Source organism: Idiotropiscis lumnitzeri, chromosome 21 (genome assembly GCF_059441095.1).
Source record: "Idiotropiscis lumnitzeri isolate Australia: NSW breed Sydney's pygmy pipehorse chromosome 21, RoL_Ilum_1.0, whole genome shotgun sequence".
NCBI classification, from domain to species: Eukaryota; Metazoa; Chordata; class Actinopteri; order Syngnathiformes; family Syngnathidae; genus Idiotropiscis; species Idiotropiscis lumnitzeri.
In genome coordinates, this window is record NC_142411.1 from 8,731,635 (window position 1) to 8,751,186 (window position 19,552).

Here is a 19,552-nt window from a genome sequence, read left to right on the forward strand (position 1 = left end):
GCAGGGAGGTGATGAAAACAATAACAAAAGGCACATGGCAGGAAGGAGGGAAGAAAATAATAACAAAAACACTGACGTGGCAGACACGGGTCATGACAGTACCCCCCCCTCAAGGGACGGCTTCCAGACGTCCCAAACGAAAACAGTCAAAAATGAAACCAAGTCCAAGAACGAGGGTGGGCGGAAGGGGGCCGGTAGGTGGGACCAAGGCCCGCGAACTAGGCCGGTCTGGCGGATGTCCAGGGGGCCAGACCAGCGAGCCCCGACGGGGCCATTCGGGCGGACGTCCGGGAGGCGGGACCAAGGCCCGCGAACTAGGCTGGTCTGGCGGATGTCCAGGGGGCCAGACCAGCGAGTCCCGACGGGGCCATTCGGGCGGACGTCCGGGAGGCGGGACCAAGGCCCGCGAACTAGGCCAGTCTGGCGGATGTCCAGGGGGCCAGACCAGCGAGTCCCGACGGGGCCATTCAGGCGGGCGTCCGGGAGGCCCGATCAACAAGTCCACCCGTGAACACTCAGGCGGACGTCCGGGCGCACCCGAGACCGGAACGTGGAGCGGCGGCTGGTCGTCCAGCCCCGCCGAGTCAGGAACGTGGAGCGGCGGCAGGTCGTCGAGCCCCGCCGAAGCAGGAACGTGGAGCTGTGGCTGGTCGTCGAACGCCGGCGGGACGGGAACTTGGAGCGGCGGATGATCGTCGAGTGCCCGCGGGACAGGAACGTGGAGCGGCGGCTGGTCCTCGAACCCCGCCGAGACAGGAACGTGGAGCGGCGGCTGGTCCTCGAACCCCGCCGAGACCGGAACGTGGCCCGGTGGCTGGTCCTCCAACCCCGCTGAGACAGGAACGTGGAGCGGCGGCAGGTCATCGCACCCCGCCGGGACAGGAACGTGGAGCGGCGGCTGGTCCTCGAACCCCGCCGAGACAGGAACGTGGAGTGGCGGCTGGTCCTCGAACCCCGCCGAGACCGGAACGTGGCACGGCGGCTGGTCCTCCAACCCCGCTGAGACAGGAACGTGGAGCGGCGGCGGTTCGTCGGATGCCGCCGAGGCAAGGGCGGCAGGCGGCGGCTGGTCATCGTCCACCGCTGAGGCAGGAATCTGGAGCGGTAGTGGATCGTCGGACGCCGCCGACACGGAGGCGAGAAGTGGCGGTGGTTCATCTGGCACCGCAGGGCCAGAGGCGAGAGGCGACGGCGGTTCATCAGACGCCGCCGAGAACGGGACTTGGAGCCGCGGCGGGCCGGGCGCAGCGGGGACCGGGACTGGTAGCGGACGCAGGGCGTGCTCCGCCGCGACAGGGACTTGTGACGGACGCAAGGCGTGCTCCGCCAGAACTGGGACTTGTGGCGGACGCGGGGCCTGCTCCGCCGGAACAGGGACTGGGGGCGGACGCAGAACGTGCTCCGCCGGGATAGGGACTTGTGGCGGACGCATGGCGTGCTCCGCCGGAACAGGGACTTGTGGCGGACGCAGGACGTGCTCCGCCAGAACAGGGACTTGTGGCGGAGGCATGGCGTGCTCCGCCGGAACAGGGACTTGGGGCGGACGCATGGAGTGCTCCGCCGGAACAGGGACTTGCGGCGGACGCAGGACGTGCTCCGCCGGAACAGGGACTGATGGCGGACACAGGGCGTGCTCCGCCGGGACAGGGACTGGTGGCGGACGCAGGACGTGCTCCGCCAGAACAGGGACTTGTGGCGGACACAGAACGTGCTCCGCCAGAACAGGGACTTGTGGCGGACGCATGGCGTGCTCCGCAGGAACAGGGACTGATGGCGGACACAGGGCGTGCTCCGCCGGGATAGGGACTTGTGGCGGACGCAGGACGTGCTCCGCCGGAACAGGGACTTGTGGCGGACGCAGGACGTGCTCCGCCGGAACAGGGACTGGTGGCGGACGCAGGGCGTGCTCCGCCGGACCAGGGACTTGTGGCGGACGCCGGACGTGCTCCGCCAGAACTGGGACTTGTGGCGGACGCATGGCGTGCTCCGCCGGAACAGGGACTGGTGGCGGACGCAGGGCGTGCTCCGCCGGAACAGGGACTTGTGGCGGACGCAGGACGTGCTCCGCCGGAACAGGGACTGATGGCGGACACAGGGCGTGCTCCGCCGGGATAGGGACTTGTGGCGGACGCAGGACGTGCTCCGCCGGAACAGGGACTTGTGGCGGACGCAGGACGTGCTCCGCCGGAACAGGGACTGGTGGCGGACGCAGGACGTGCTCCGCCGGACCAGGGACTTGTGGCGGACGCCGAACGTGCTCCGCCAGAACTGGGACTTGTGGCGGACGCATGGCGTGCTCCGCCGGAACAGGGACTGGTGGCGGACGCAGGGCGTGCTCCGCCGGAACAGGGACTTGTGGCGGACGCAGGACGTGCTCCGCCGGAACAGGGACTGGTGGCGGACGCAGGGCTGGGTCCGCCGGACCAGGGATTTGAAACGCTGGCGAGGCGCCGGAGCGGGGGTCAGCAGCTCTCGGGAGGCCAGAACGGGCCCCCGCAGCTCGGGGTGAACCGGGACAGGGCGTATCAACTGGCGGGGAGCCGGAACGGGGTTCAGCAGCTGGCAGGAAGTCCGGACGGGACTCCACCGCTGGGGGGGAGCCGGAACAGGGTTCAGCAGCTGGCAGAGAGCCGGGACGGGGCTCGGCAGCTGGCGGGGGGGCGACAGAGGGCCGGGCGCAGCAGTCGGACCGGGCACAGCCGAACCGGGGGCCCTGATCCCTATCAGCCTGCCGCCATAGGGAATCAGGGGAATGGGGAACACGAGGGACCGAGGTTACTGGGGCTGGTGAACGTGAGCTAGGGGGTGCCAGGGGAACGTGAGCAGGTGCTGAAACCGATGGTGAACGAGGTGTGCGACGTGACCGTGACTTCCGAGATTTTGGACGTGAAGCGCGCGAGGTGGAGTGGGAGGTGGTCTTGAAAGACTCGAACGAAAAGGGTGTCAGGAATGGTTCGGGGGGAAGAAGGTGACTGGTACTAACTGTGTCCGGGGTGCGCTGAGCGTCTAACAAGGCGTAAATGTAGTCGGCATCGTACTCGTGATCCGAGTCGACAAAAACGTGCGGGGCGTAGTGCTCAAAAACTTCTGCTAAATCATTATCAACTAAAGCGTGATTGGGTGAATTGGCCTGGTGATCAAAATTGTCGTCGGAATCGGAATCAATGGTACAGTGGGGAGGAAGGTTGGGAGGGAAGTCGAGGGCGTTACCGTGAAACGAAGACGAGGTACGGGGCTGGTCGGCAGGCTGGTGAGGGGCAGGCACCGGAGGCTGCACGGTCGGTGCAGCTGACGTGGAGGCGACGTGGGTTGCTGCTTCTGACGTGGAGGCGACGTGGGTTGCTGCAGCTGGCGTGGAGGCGACGTGGGTTGCTGCAGCTGGCGTGGAGGTGACGTGGGTTGCGGCAGATGACGTGGAGGCGGGACCCCTTTCAGCCAGCTGTCGGTCGGCCAGCTGTGCCAGCCTCATGCTCTCCACCATCTTGACCTCCAGCTCCGCCATCTGAGCTGTCAGCTCCATGATAGCCTCCCGGGGTGGTACCGCGGCCGCGCCCTTCTCCGCGATCGAGGCCACCTGCTCCGCTATCTGGGCCAGTCGTGCCCCCAGCTCAGCGCGGCGGGAGTCCAAAAGGTAGGCGGTCTTTTCGAACAAGTCCTCGTAATCTGGGGAAGCGGGGAGCGTGGCAGACGTGGCGCTGAGCTGATCGGCGGGTTGGTGGGGGGGGTCCGTGCGGCGGTGTCCATGACGCCGCCGCGAGCCCCTCGCTGGGTCCTTCTTTCGTGGTCGGGTCATTCTGTCATGAGTCGCCTTGCGGCGATGAGGAGGTGGACCCAAGAAGCGAGGAAGCAGGGGTAGGTGAAGCTTTAAGGAGATTTATTGTGGAGCTTGGTGGGGACGAACAACGGGGCGTGGGCAAAGAAACAACACAGGCAACTGAACGAGACTAACTGGACGATGACAAGGACCAAACACGAGACGGGAACGAGCCAGGCGGACAGGGAACGAAGACAAGTGCAACAACGGGAGCGAAGCGCAAGTCGTGAGAGTCCGAGGTGACGTGGCAACAGGAGGCAAACAGCGTAATGACCCGACACTGCGTTGTCGGTCTGGAAGGTTTAAATAGTCCGGGTACTTAGGGGAGCAGATGGGAAGCAGGTGCGTGATGATGACTAGGAACAGGTGCGTGATGATGACTAGGAACAGGTGCGTAGCTGGTGAGAACGAAAACAACAAAGGCACATGGCAGGGAGGTGATGAAAACAATAACAAAAGGCACATGGCAGGAAGGAGGGAAGAAAATAATAACAAAAACACTGACGTGGCAGACACGGGTCATGACACTGTGAAGAGAACTGTTTGATATATTTTGTTGTGGGTTGATTTCCACAGATTTAAAAAAGAATATTGGTATTATTAAATTACGCATACTAACAATATTTATTTATTATACAATGTTTTATTATTTATTTATTCTTGCTTGTCAGATGTTTATATGTTTGTTTATTTTATACCTAATTTCCTAAACTTAATATCAGAAATCTGGTCCAGTCCACTTTTCAAACAACATCACCAATAATTGAAATATGTTTTCTGAAATTGGGCTTGAAAATGGCGTGAATCACACTATGAAAATTCATCGGCTATAATAGTTGATCACCCATGATCCTTTGCTGCTGTTGTCAGCGTGTATTAACTGACTTTGACTACTTGTCTAATTGTTTTGTTTTGTTCTGTGTTTTCTTTAAAGGTTTTTAAAACAAACTGATGGGCACAAATTATTGCTTTTTTTTTTTTCTCCTTTGCCATATGCAAATCGTGTTCAAAAAGAGTTTTGATCACAGTTGGCATGATTGTGTAAAAACAACACAGAAAAGAACCAAAATCTACCTGAAGTTATATTTCCGTCTCTATGGCGCGAATGGTACTGTCCATCCTGGAATAAAAATTGTATCAGCAATCTGGTCATAGCAGTCCGTTCACTAGGAAACCAGGATGGCGGGAAAAAAAAAAACAGCTTTCTCCTTTCTCTCTCCCTTTTTTAAGCCTTGCGGGAGACACCTGACTGGGTGCTCTTCGAGTTTCATCAATGGTGTCTGTAATTTGTCTTTTGGAATCTGTATTCATGGCAGCGTAGGAATAATCGGAGCCACCAACTGTTCTCCAATGGTGTTTGAAACAGGGGAAGACATTTATTCTAATTGAATTGTCTCTTTAGCGCTATGTGTTATCAGGTTAGAAGGTACAAACAGAGCTGGGGTGGTAGCGGGCTCACAGACCTCACAGATTATACTTTCGATACCACATTGCTATGCGTGGGAGTTAACATCGAGTGAGATAATCGGCGAGTGTACTTTACGACACACACAAATACACAAATGCAGGGTGGGGGCACATGCGCACACAAAGCCAAATGTGGACATGCCCAAACACAAATCAAAACAAGGCATGCAAACACAAAAGCGATCTGGAGAATGAAGAAAACAGAGAGAATGGCACAGTCCCATCTGTCAAAACCAATGCGAGGATGGCGTTCACGCACACACCGACACACACCGCCGGCATCATTTCGTCTGAGCTTGAGCGATATCTGCCTTTGTCCTTTAGCAGTCGGTCTTTCGGGGGCTGCTGTTGGAGTTGCATGAAAGTTTGTTTAGAGCTGAGCAAGTGTGTTAAGCTTTATTAGAACCCACGGGAGACACGATTGCACACACATACGCACGCGTGCATCCGCTTCCACGCACACAAGCTCAAGCACGAGGCTTGGGCAGCAGCTCACGCTGGCCCCAACCAACAGTGAGGAGTTTGTTGTCATAGCAACAGTAAAATGAGATGACTTTACTGTCAGCCGTAATGTTTCATGGCCCCCTTGCCGCTATGGCAACATAACAAGGAAGAGGAGAGGAGACGGGAGAGAACGAGAGCATCGGATCCATCTTTGCGTTCCAGTGGACTGTTACCAGGATCAATGTCACGAAGATGCCCTTGCTTCTTCTCCGAGGGATGCGTGGACAAACTGTGACAGGCCTGTCAAATGTAAAGACACTAACAGAGAAAGACACGCACCTTGAAAAGCTTGTCAAGCGCCACCTTGGCCATCCTTCTGATGCTCACTGTTTTCAGCTTTCACGTTTATAGTCACGGGGGCAATTTGAATTCATTATGCTCAATGTCAACATCGGCGCAACAACGCGCCTCCTCAGACAGGTACAGCTTGTTGAATGAGCGCGCTGCTGTCAGAAAGTGTGTGAAAAGAGAGGAAAGGGACGATCAAAGGCATCCAGCTTGCTGGCGTTTCCCTCCGCGATTGGGAGAGCCAGCTGGAGCAGCAGCGTGAGTACGGCTCGCGCGACTAGACGCAGAGATATACGTGACAATTCTATATTTAGCGGAGTCCTTCCACTCCAGCCTATCGACGCGGTGAGGCCGAGTTATCAGCGTGGGTAGGAAATTGAAAGCGGGAGACGTGGAGATAGGTAGGAAAGAGCAGACAGAGACGAGAGAAGCGGCGATAACGAGAGCGGCGCTGTGTTGTTTCCCTTTTGTTGCTATGGTGACATGGCGGCTGGAGCTGCGGCGAAGCTGACGGTTGTCATGGCACAGTCGGTTGCCATGGGTGACAGCTGCCCGTCAATCAGGCAGAGTGAGGGGACAGATCGGCAGATGATCACCTTGGATTAGAGAGCGATCGCACCACACAGGGGCCAGCCAGAACATATCTGGACTTAATCCTTGTGTCCTAATGGTGCCGCTCTCTGATGTGTGTGTATGCGCCTTTCATTTGCATGCGTGTCTGCGTTTGCGTGCAACCTACAGAATTTGTATCCATTACTGGTTTTACGAGCATGCCATATTTTTTTTTTAGCCTGGCTAGATGTGAATTGAGATTGCGCTCATACTTTTTTTTTTTTTTTGTTAGAGCTGACATATTCAAATAGTGACCGGAGTATATTAAAATTTGCGTTGCGCGGCTTTATAGGTTTGTCGATTTTAAATTATGACGCTCATTTGCTGTGGCTCTGTATCCTCTCAAATTCACAATAGAGGATCCTTTGAGCAAGGCACTGGAATGTCACTAATAATGGATGCCAGCGATGTGCACTTTTGAGTGGTAAATGCAGAGGTCACATTAACTATAATACATGGAAATGAATTCAGTCTTAATTGTAATACTACGTAGTAGTAAGCAGGGACAGTTCCAGTGGTTACTCATAATCCCTTGATCCAATACCGTGGAACCTCCTCTAGGGGCAAACACATTATGTGTTCAGATTTCTAAACGTTTTTTTTTTTTTCTAAAAGACGACAATATGTTGAAAGGAAGGTCACTGATAGCATGGGTGAAAATGTAATTTAATTGTGCATTCACTGATTTCAACTAAATCTGAATTAAAGGAATATAACGTGCGCGCTCTGCATGAAAACGGGCGCAACTTCATTTTTGTGCCGGGGAAGCCGAGTTTGACGTTTTTGTGAGGGCGTTGAGCCTCACTGGGCGTTCCGGTGGACGGAGTTGCTCCGCCCTCGACGCACTTTGGTCACAGAAAATGGACTGTGCTCAGTTTAATAATGGGCGCATCTTCATTTTTGCGCAAGCTAGTCTACTTTAATGTGTTATTGAATTTGGTGGGACTGTGCTGCATGTTGCTTGGTGCCACGGGTGCACTTGACAATTTGGTGAGAAAACGTAGACTGAAGTTTAGACTACCTAAAAGTAGGTCTAACTTGTGGCGCAGGTACGTGTGTGGTGGATGTCATTGTATTTCATATATTTCAATAAATGTAGAAATCAAATCATTGAACAAATTGTTGTCATTATCATATTAAAAATATTTTAATAGCATCCCCTGACCGAACTATTTTGAGGGATCACCCACGATCGTGGGTGCAACGTGGTCTCCAATTGCCTACCTCACATGCACGGCCGACGACATCATCGCAACTCTCGGGCCTCAGCAAGTCAATTCCTGCATCCGCAATGTGAAGCATGAGTCCACTTCCGCTGCTCTGATTTTAATGAGAATGAGGGGAGTTGTGTCCCACCCCACAACGGCGCAAACGCCCCTTTACGCCCATTTCTTCCTGTGCAAAGTCTAGGAAAATATCAAAAGAAAGAAAACTCATTGGGACTATTACAGTTATTATTGTTCACTCAAGATGAACATCCTTGATAATAATATGTGATTAAAGGAAATTTGTTATTTCATACCGTAGAAGTAATTCTCAGTTTTTAAAAGGTTGGTGACCACTGACAAGGACGCAAAGTAAATAAAATAATTTTCCATTTCAAAAGGGCTGGATGGATGAGATAAGCCAACTTTTTGAAACATAACACTGAGACGGTTTATTTGGCACGTGCTTGCGTTTGTAAATACCGTTAAGTCATTCAGAAGCGGCACAAGCCGCTCCAATCTGGTTAGAGTATGTTCAGAATATCTCCTAACTACATCGTGACACCATCTCGAAAGGCTGTATTACAGAATTGGCATGAAACGTGTAATCCAGTCATTATGAGACCTTTTAACAAAATATTTAGATTGTGACAGCAACCTTGTGTAATGTCAATACTTGCATGGTACGCTCGTAATTGGCTGACAGTTGAACATGTCGGATTTCCCCCAACCAGCGAAGCACTAAATTTGCCATCCCAGTGAGAAATGGATAAAAAGCCTCTAACACTTCCCTTTTCATGTCTTTTCACACTCTAATTGGAAATGTGGTCAAAAGAGTGTGGTTTGTCTCTCTCCTTTGGCCTTTAAGAAAATGAGGAAGACAAATGAATAACACAAGCTGACCTTGATTTTTTTTTTTTTTTTTTGCCCCCTCGATTAAGTGGTCCTTTTTCTCTAACTCGCGCCTTCTCGCTCAACTCTACCCTTATCCTCATTTTTATCCTATTTGTTTGTTTGCAGGAGTGAGCCCTGGGCTGGATGGGACCCACCATGCCCCCCAGTAAAAAGGCCCAGAGCCCCAGCAGTGGAGCCAGTGCTTCGCAAGGCATGAGCCCGCCGTACCGACAAGGGGACGCCGCGACGGCAGCATCTGAGGCGGAGGCGGCGGACCTCTCCCTGTCCTTGTCAGCCTCCTTCTCCAAAGCCGAAGACGAGGAGCTTACCAGTCTTTCCTGGCTGCACGAGAGCACCGATCTCCTCAACAGCTTCAGCCACTCGGGGTTGCGTAGCGTTTCCCCTCTGCTGGACCCCGACGGTCAGCACACCCGCTCGCCTTCTTCCACGTCGCCGTGCCCGGACGACCCCCTGTTGGGCGATGCACACTCGGCGTACGACTTGGCAGCGGGGGCCAACAGGAAACCACCGTATTCCTTCAGCTGCTTGATCTTTATGGCTATCGAGGATGCGCCGAACAAGCGACTGCCGGTGAAAGATATCTACGGCTGGATCCTTGAGCATTTCCCTTACTTTGCAAGCGCCCCCACAGGATGGAAGAACTCAGTGCGCCACAATCTGTCACTAAACAAATGCTTCAAGAAGGTGGATAAAGACCGTAGTCAGGTATGTTTTTTTTTCTTGATCTGTTGAATGAATTGAATATATTTTTACCGATTTTTTTTGTTCAGTGCCATAAACATTTTTTTTCTTATAAATGTGTGTAAATATAATAATATCCATTATAATTTTAAAAAATCTATTGTACTAATTTTATCACACTAACGCTTAAATCGCCCCTCAAGATAGTTTCGAGCTAAATGTACAATGGAAAGAGACGCCAGTCTAAATTTGTGGCATCGCCTTTACTTTTGACCTGCATCACAAGTAAAACAAGGTTATTCAAATATTTTACAAACCGAATGATGATAACCCCAATGGTTGCCAACCACGGGTCCGCGGGCTACCTTTGGACCGCACAGATGAAAAAATCAAAATTGTCTTTGTCGCATTACGCTAATGATTAACGTATGAAGCCGCTCCTCTATGCCGCTGCAAACGTTATAGAGTTGTATGAACCGCTCTGTGGCGGGAAAAAGGTTGGGGACCATTGGTGTAGAAGATGAATGGAAACTACCAACAACTCCGCACAGATTTAGGCCACAAAAATAGAGCGTCTTAAAGGGGAAGTCTACCCAAAAATATTATTTTCAATAATGTGTATACGGTTCACCTCTTTTCTTAAATTGACCCGTGGTTGGTCATTTGCTGAGCCCTGAGAAATTATGAAAAAAAAAAAAAAAAAAAAAAAATTAAATAATAATAATAATAAATATATATATATATATATATATATATATATATATTATACTCAGATAAATAGATATTGTAATTTTATTTTACAAACTGGTCTGGAACTAGTCTGACAGCCACATTCAGAATACTTGGGATTTAAATAATTCTTATGTTTAATATACAATTTTGCCCATTATTCACTCCATCGCATGCGATCGTAACTTATATCACAGAGAGACCGTTATCAGTGGTTTGCAAGGATATCCAACTTGAAATTCAACATATTCCGTATTTTGTCTACAGCTGTAGCAGATCCGACCCTATCAATAGTTGATGATCTCTATCTCGCTTTCTTAGTTCTCTTTCACTCTAACGTTCCCCCAGTGGGAACAGCGTTTCGCTTTTGATTTAAGTCTCGATATAGTCTTTTATACAGGCTTTCCCGTCCGGATTTTACTCCGTTAAAGACTCAGGGTAGACGGGGAATGAATCCCTTACTCAATTAGTGCTAAATTAATACTGGAGGATTTAATAACACAGACGCCGGCAGTCTTAAGATCTCATCAGGCTTGAAGGGCGATGAGGGTGGGGGACAAACGACGAGGATCAATGCTTGTTTTACATGTTTATCTGTTTGAGATGATACAGTGGCATCTTTCCTTGACCACTGAATGAACCTGGCGTCCTATTTTGAGTACGCCGTGTGTGTATATTAAAGCGCAAATTGAATGAAGGATGAAGAAGCACGCACGTGTGTCTTCATGTACACTCCCTCACGCTATGCTGTCATCTGGCCCTTGACTACAAGGGCACAGAGTTTCTCTTGTATACATATCTCCATAGTAACAAGCTTGCAGTTGACATAAAAGGATACTTTTGCTGTAGCAACGGGGAAAACCGATTTGGCTTTGCCGATTCAGGCGCGCGTGTGAAAATATGTGCGTACGTGTGTGTGGGGGCTACAAATGGGTACAGAGGTGCTGAGTGGATGTCCTCATCCACTGTTCTTTGGGCGTCCATGTGTGCACGGATACTGTAAGAATGCATGTGGCGCACCATGTGTAGAGGAGAATTTGGCAAGGACACCCCGCCTTGTCTTCCTGTCACTGCACACTGTTCAAGACAGCACACTAATTAACCCTTCAAACCTATCCCCCCCCTCTCTCTCACGCACGCACACACTTTTAAATCACACACACATGGCATGTCAGACACACAAATAAACAGGCGCGCAGGCAAAATGCAAACTCAGGAGCAGGCATGCATGCATAAAAGGACTCCCGCACGTGCTCGAGCGCTGTGTCTGTGTAGAAATGAGGGCACATCTCTGCAGACTGCTACTCTACCTGCCAAGTACTGTGCTTTATTTGAAGCTGCAATTACAGAATCTCTGTAATTTCCGTCTGACTCTGCCACTCAATGCTTTTCACTCAGAATATCAGCGCTTTTTTTTTTCCTCCTGTATTCTTTTCCAATTACATGTTTATGCCTTTTTTTTTTTTAAACATGACTGCGCGGGATCAAATATTTCCCTTAATGCTGCATTATGTCATGATTACGGCTTGTGACAGAGTAGGAATTTGATTTTGGGGAAAGTTTTTAAGAGCGGCAGGAAGATAGCTTACCGCGGACACACCAAATCATGTTTCCATCAATTTGTAGAGGTGGAGATTAATATGACAGTGCCCTATTTGTTCCGGTGACTGTATTTCTGGGTCATATCCAGGCAGATGACAAGATGGGGACTCGTTTAGAATAAGCCTGCTGCTCCACGTGCTCATTTTTGTGTGTGTGCGTGTGTGTCAGCGTTGTGTGTGGAAGGGCAAGCTTGTGTGAGAACGAGAAGAGAGGCCCAAGGTTGCCATGGCTTTGTTTACAAACAGGATTCCTCACTTTGCACAATAACATGCCCTAATGGCAAGCGTTGTCCTCAGACTTCTGGATCAGTGCATCCGGATTGTAACAGCAATAGTGTTACAATGCAGGCCTTGAATGAAAGCGTGGACGGTTTTCATCATGCAAGAGTGACGATGGTTACGTTTACGTGGACATTTTAATATGCTTTCAAACTGATCGCAATTTACCCTGAAAAATTTTCACTGTTGGTATAAATGAATTTATTGTGTTTGTGGAATATGAGTTAATCAGCAAACTCCGCCCATTTTAGTCATCTTAGGGGGGGCGGCCATTTTGTCACTTCTGTCGACTCTGAATGACATCACAGTTACGCAGGCCTCAGCTACTGACCAATCACGGCTCACCTGTTTTCTGGAGCTGAGCCATGATTGGTCGTTCGCTGAGACCTGAGCACGATGTCATTTTCAGTCAACAGAAGTGACAAAAAGGCCGCCACTTGAGCTGGCTGAAAACGGGTGGATTTTATTTCTTAACTCATATTCCACAAACGCACTATTAATCAGAATACCGCATTTTGATTGGTGGGCCTGCATCGAACATTTTCTTCTAAAGAACATTTTGGGTTGACTTCCCCTATAAGGAAAGGAAAAAAACAGTTCAACTCCAGTGGATGTCTTAGAACTGTACCTTGCAATAAATGATGTTCAAATTAAAATCAACTAAAATTATGTTCAATGGCTCGTTTTTTCCATTAATCAAAACTCAATTACACACAATCCAACTTTGTTAACAATTGAATTCTCTATGTATATGTCTATGACTTTTGCGGCTATGGCGGAGCTGTATGTTTATTTATTTAACTGAACTGGCTTGTTTCTCAAATTCACAAATAAACCTTGGAAATTGGTATTTTTTCAGTTTAGAAAGTTCTAATCATCCGGGTGCCGACTGGAAAGAAAAATGAATCAAAGTAGAAAAGAACCCTTACAACATTTATATGGCTTTCGCTAAGTGGTCTCCGCTTCACCAAAATGAAATTGTCCCTGGCTTGCTGTCCCCTCCATCCAAATTCCAAAACATAAGCTCCTTTGTGCATGTAATAAATGCGTTCGCTTGTTATGCCGGACTAAATCATCCATGTTATGCTCTCCTTGGGCTCCTCTGCTAACTGAAATAAATACCGTTTTCTATCTGAAGACACCCTGAGGCAACACTTAAGGTTTAGGGTAAATAGAGTGCACCGTTTTTTTAGAGGCACTAACTAATAACTTTATAGGAGACAAGCGCACAGTGGAGCACCCGCCACCATTTCTGTTGTTTTCAAATTGTAGCATGAAGTGCATTAAGCATGTTTCATCTGCATGATGTATGTGTTATTATTTTCCTTCCTTCCACTTGCCAGCCGGCAGCTGCGAAATAAAGTGTGATGATAAACACAGGCGGAGCCTTGGGAATAAAAATAAATAAATAAATAATTGGCATACAGTATGACTATTTATAATATTATATACTGCTTAAAAGGGACAATATTTGTTCTCTGGGGTGTGTAAATGCTGCAATTTGTCGAATAATATAACCAATAAAATCAGTTAATGCTGCTTAACTGGAGATAATATTCTTTCTTTTTTCTTGTGTGTGTGTGTGCATGAGCGTGAGAACTTTCTTGTCGACAAACCACTCTCTCCTAAGGGCATTGACGGGTGTAGAAAAGGTGTCAGTGAGAAAAGCCAAGGAAGAGTTAAAGCCACAAATGAATGGCTCAGTGAAATGAATTGCAGGTTCGTTTTATGTAACTGCGTTGGCGATTGATGTATTAGACAAAGTCTCACCTCTGTTTGACTGAGATATTCATATTGCTCATTGTGAAATAAATTAAGGCTTTTGTCTTAGGCCCTGATATGAATTAATATAACCCACATAGCTGGTGCTAAATTAGATTAAAATAAAAACGTCAAAAATGCTAAATTGTGTGTCATTCACACTAACTGATTATGTGCACTGATGACAAAAGTTGTAAATGTGTGGTGGACTTTGCCATATATCGAAGAGGATTTTGAACTTCAGGTAGCTCTGATGGTTTTCAACATAGACAATTTGTGATTAAGTTTAAAGGGATAAAATTGGAAGAGTAAAACTATCATCGAGTTACAGAAAATAAATCAATCCCTCCCCAATGGCAACCACAAAAAAAAAAGTTGTTATATTTAAGCTGTGCTTTGCAATTTGATGTACAAATTACAACAATGTACTGAAATGGCCAAGTGTCATTGGTGACCAGGCATGACTCCTTCTTGTGAGCTAAGTCAGCCTTTAGATCAGACATGGGCAAAATACGGCCCGGGGGCCACATGCGGCCCGTTAAACGTTTTAATCCGGCCCGCCAATCTTGAAAAAAATTAAATGGATAAACCTTGTTTATGTTTTATTTTCTAAATATTGTGGTGTGTCACATACATATTTTGCTGTAATGCTTTTGTTCACTTTCATTTAAAATTAAATGGATTTTATTTTGTCCAATGAGGTGAGGTTACCAAAACACTCCATCCATCTGCTCCTGGTCCGGCCCCTCTGTCAAATTTTAGAACCCATTGTGGCCCGCCAATCAAAAAGTTTGTCCACCACTTCTTTAGATCATTCATGAGCAACAAAACCACCTTGCTCTAGTATTTGTTTCTGGCGTATACGAAAACAGAAACGATGTCGCCTCTCATTTTGCCAGCGTCATTGTTACGTACAGCCGTGCAAGGTTGGCACGCGCCTTTCAGGAGCGCCTTTTAAAGACGAATGTCAGCCATCACCGTTTGTCTCAGGTTTCATAAATCACATTGTGACATGCTAAATTGATCTATTTCCTGTTTGACAGATGCAATACTGGAAACAGACTCTTACGAACTTATTGTTCTGAAAAGAAAGAAACGGCAAGTGCGTTTCATCCGCAAAATGCATGTGTGCATTTTTTGACATGATGTCCGCACAAACAATCGCTCGTGATTACGATAGTAAAGCATCCTTGAGCACAGTACAGATCACTCCGGTGAGACATGAGCGCACCCCCCCAAACCCCAAAAAGAGGAATTCCTTATCATGTTGTCTATTCGATGTCAAACTTCCGTGATGACCTTTACTGTCTTGTATTTCCTTTGCTTGAGAAGCCGTGTGTTCGTGTTGCCTTTAAAGAACCTGCAGATTATGCTTTACAGTGTGCACCACGTTTGTGTGCCGTCCTTAAAGCTTGCTTTTATGTACTCAATATGTTAATGGAAATATATCGACGCGTATGCAAAGTTCAAAAGTATGTAATATGGATAATCTGTTCAGGATGTATACTGTAAGTAAGGATAGATCCCCGCATTGCAGTGGGTTAATCAGGCTTAAAACCAGCCATCTTTTTTTTCTTTTTTTTTTTTTTACACCGTGAATGTTCAACAAAATGCAGTCATAATACTTAAATTGATGAGTCTTTTTGCTGGTGAAAAATACCGGTCGACATAGCTAAACGAAGGCCTGCCAAGCATGCAGAGAGAGCAGCCGGGTGTTTTAAGGATGGTTGATGTTTGGATTTTGTAGATGCCAAACACTTTATAGATGCCACGCAACAAACATTTGGGGGGAACACTGCAAGTGCAAAATGAAATTTGAAGTCATGCAACAAACAGCAAATAAATTGATTGCTAGATTGTGTGATATGCCTATCCTGTGTAACTTTGTGTTTAAAAGTTGGGAAAGCATAGACGGAAAATTGCTCTGGAACAGGCGAGTCAATTAATTGTCCCAGTGTGCTGAGCTGATCCAAACACAAGAAAATGCACAATTCAAAGGAGTTTTGTCTTAGCCAAGGTGCTCTGGCATGACTCCTTCTTGTGACTCTCTTCATGTCAGCATTTAGATCATTCAGAAGCTCCCGAATTGTATTGCGCAACAGACGATATGTTGTGGTCATTTTTGTGTCTTGGATTTCAAAAATGTTAACGTAAGCAGAAAATTTCTGCCCACTCGCAACCTCTCATTTTGCCTGAGCGACTCTGGCACAGATTTGCTTGCTGGTTTTGTGCCTTAAGACACAAAATGCATTCCTTCTATGGTTTGCTGAATCACATTGCGCTTGTTGTATTCATCTAGTTGTACTTAATTTACTCAGAAGTCGCAGTTTTGCATATTTGGCAGACATAATTACCCTAGTATCCAATATTTTATATTCCTATGAATGGAAACTTGGACACCCTAGTACGCAGTTTGCTTTCCTTTCCGGCTATCCATACTAGATTACCGTTCCTATAAATAATGGCTAAAATACAAGTATATGTGAAAATCAAATTCTTTTCTAAGTATTGCAGTAACAGAAGTAAATAGTTACTGGCCAGATCAGTGGCAGCAGGACTTTTTATTCCAAGGGAGACCGGCCCCTAGAGCTTATATAACACAGGAAACAGATGTTGGCAACATACAACCATCTCTCCCTCTAACCGCCCTTGAATCCACTTTCTTTGCCTTTTTTTTTTTTTTTTTTTGCACACAATGAAGTGATCCAGACCGCTTTCGGTATGTTTGTTTTCTTAACCACGGCAACAGCTGTTTTCTTCGTATTTTGTCACATAAGACGGGAGAACCTTTTAAAAATCCCTCGGTTTGCCCTATTAATGTAGATCGATATAATTAAATGATTTGAATTGAGAGGTTGTTTTGCAAAGTGTAATAAGTCTAATGCAGTTTTCTGCAGTAGGAGTTCATTTTGAGTTCCGGATTATTTGTTGTGTAATCCATGTTCTTCAGCCGCAAAGACTATAAAGCAAAGTGATTTTTTTCATGACACAGATAAAACACAAATAAACATGTTCCAAAAAAGATGCCATCAAAGGACTGAAGCGAGGAAAAAAGAAAAACACTTTCTGAGGTCTTGTTCTCTGATAGCCACCCTTGTTCAGGTCCTATTTTTAAAATCCGCCATGCCATTGTCTCCGTGTGTCAAACTTGAACATCACAGAAAACTCCAAGCTCATGTCTCATCTCAAGCACAGGATTATTGATTATGAAATATGCCGCCTTTCTCTCAACTTCATGAATTCATTTTCCCCCCAAAAAAATTCCATTTCGCCTTCTCTCGCCTCCAGATGATGCCTGTTGCCAAGGTGACCACAATAACCTAGGTGTCACACCCTTTCCTGTGAGTCGCGCCCTGTGATTGGCCTCACGACCGAGAGGTCTGGAGATCGGGCCTTTTGATTGGTTGGCCGCTTGGCAGAGGCAGACAGCGCTTCTGTAGTGAATATTGATTTAATGGGCTGCCAGACGGGCTGATAGTAGGCACTCACGCACATATATTCATATACGTACAAACGGCTGGCGGTCTGGAGGTGCACATGGAAATTTGGCCCAGCGGGAGGTCACCTCTGTGGGAGTGAGCGTATGTGTGTGTAATATCATGCTCTCCAGGAGAGGTGTTGCTGGCAGTAATAGAAGCACTCCCAAGAGCAGACCGTGCTGGGTAATATCACACTCCCCAGGGAACTCGCCGAACACACTCGCGCACACTCGGCAAAACACGCATATGGCGCATATGGCCTGCATTACCGCCGCACTGACATGCAAACTAATAATGCAGACATTCGAGGACTAACAATGCAGAAATTCACAGTTCGGGACTCAAATGATCAGTCGCCGTGCATTCTAACAAGGTCAGACGCTGCTCTTGTATAAAGTTCAAAGAGAGCTGGAGTTTGTCACCTGTCAAATGAATTAATGAACAGCTAGAAGTGTTGCATAATTGTTTTTCATACAATGGGGGAAGATTAATCTTCCAACCATGTAAAATTACATTTTAAATCAATCATATCAAAAGTAATTGAATTGAATTGATCATTTCAAGGTATCGAAAAGCGCTTTTGCTAGGTATCATATTCTTGTTATGGCGCACGTGCAGTCAGGCCTGATCCAAATCATATGCACATTATTTCCTCAACTCTAATTGAGTTGATTGTCTTAATTAATCACATAGTGCTCCATACACTTAATAATTTCCTCCCTTCTTTTTTCCCTCAAGGGGGAACTATTAGATTCTTGCATCGCGCTTGCTAGATCATTTAAGCATAATATTTACACGCTGGAGTGGTCACCCGCCAATCGCAACAAATATTAATCATTTATCTGCTGTCTTTCTACGCTGGTTATCCTCATTAAGGTCAGTTTGAGCTTCGCTGGCTTTGAGCTAGAGGCGTGGTGCACCCAGGACAGGTCACCAGCGAATATTCATCTTATTATATGAAAAAAAAAATCGAAATAAATTTCCTTTATTACCATATTCCTACTCAGTAAATTTCATAGAGTACATTTTCTCAAAAAAAAAAAAAAAAGATTTATTTGGTGACAGTAAAGAGATTAAAATTTCTGAGTAATATATTCAGCGTAAAATTGTCAAAATATTTTTTACGCAGAATTTCGTGCCGATATTTTACTTAAAATATTTTACTCTGTTGACTTGGACCAAATCAAATGTACTGTATGAAATTTACTGTGTATTACAGATGCCGGCTCCAGGCTCCGGCAATTTTATAAACAAAACGCCTGTGGCCAATATACTCTATGTAATGAATTAAAAGGGGATGAGATTTAACGATGATTTAACCCTCATTAAAATGTAGAGGAGGCGTCAGTGGAAGCATACGCACTCACCATAAAAAGATGAGGTTGTTTTATCTGGATACCAATGTTTTGCTAATATACTGTAGTTAAAACTACCAACATGCCGGCATCGTACTGGAGAAGAGAAATAACTTAAATTCACTACACCGCGGTTTTGGAATATTTTTTTTCCGATTACTTTTCACCCACAGCTCTCGACATGCCTGATAAATTCCTCTATTCCTTCTAGCATTTGTCAAAAGAAAAAAAAGAGACATCTCCCCACCCCATAGCCTGTATCGATATCATATCACAGAGCACTACAAAGTGAGCTGAACATAAGCCAAGGCGCATTTCATTTCAAATTTATTCGTACTCTCCCCCCCTCTTCTTGCTGCCATCCTTGGTCTCTGCCGTATACAAACCTGAGATTTTGCCACATTCGGATGACAAGGCAGATGAAAGTGCGATGGGAGCTGAGAGAGCTCCAGACAGCCCAAGTATTTTCATGGCGACCTGTTTGAGATCCGTGCTCTCTATAATCTATAGACTGGTTTCACTCAGATTGGGAGCGACAGATTCATTAGGACAGAGGCGGGGTGCTTTTGATCTAAAAATAACACACAGTTGCGGTCTTTGAAGCGGAAAACAGTTCAAGAGTTTCCCGATGTTTTAATCAGAAAACACTTCAAAAAGGAAATGTAGACTGAAAAATATTGAGCGAGGTGCCGCTGACAAATAAGTTACCTTTGAGTGTATGGGAAGTTTGTGTGCTTGATGTTGTCTATATGGATAATTGAATTGGGAGACCTGGCTATTTAATTTTTAAAAAGAACAAAAAGGAGAAGACAAAGGAAATCTTGAATTGGTGCCATGCCTTGCATTCGTTTTGGAAATAAGA

General features: G+C 47.0%; 1 protein-coding gene across 2 annotated transcripts in view; it reads left to right on the forward strand.

Moving 5' to 3' along the window:
- LOC148316849 (forkhead box protein N3-like) overlaps positions 1-19,552 on the forward strand; it is a 64,711-nt gene that overhangs the window by 23,981 nt on the left and 21,178 nt on the right. For both annotated transcript variants that reach the window (XM_088286545.1, XM_088286546.1), the window contains exon 2: positions 8,911-9,510. In XM_088286545.1, the coding sequence (XP_088142671.1) occupies positions 8,929-9,510 (582 nt within the window). In that variant the 5' untranslated portion in view covers positions 8,911-8,928. The remainder of the gene's footprint in view (positions 1-8,910; positions 9,511-19,552) is intronic.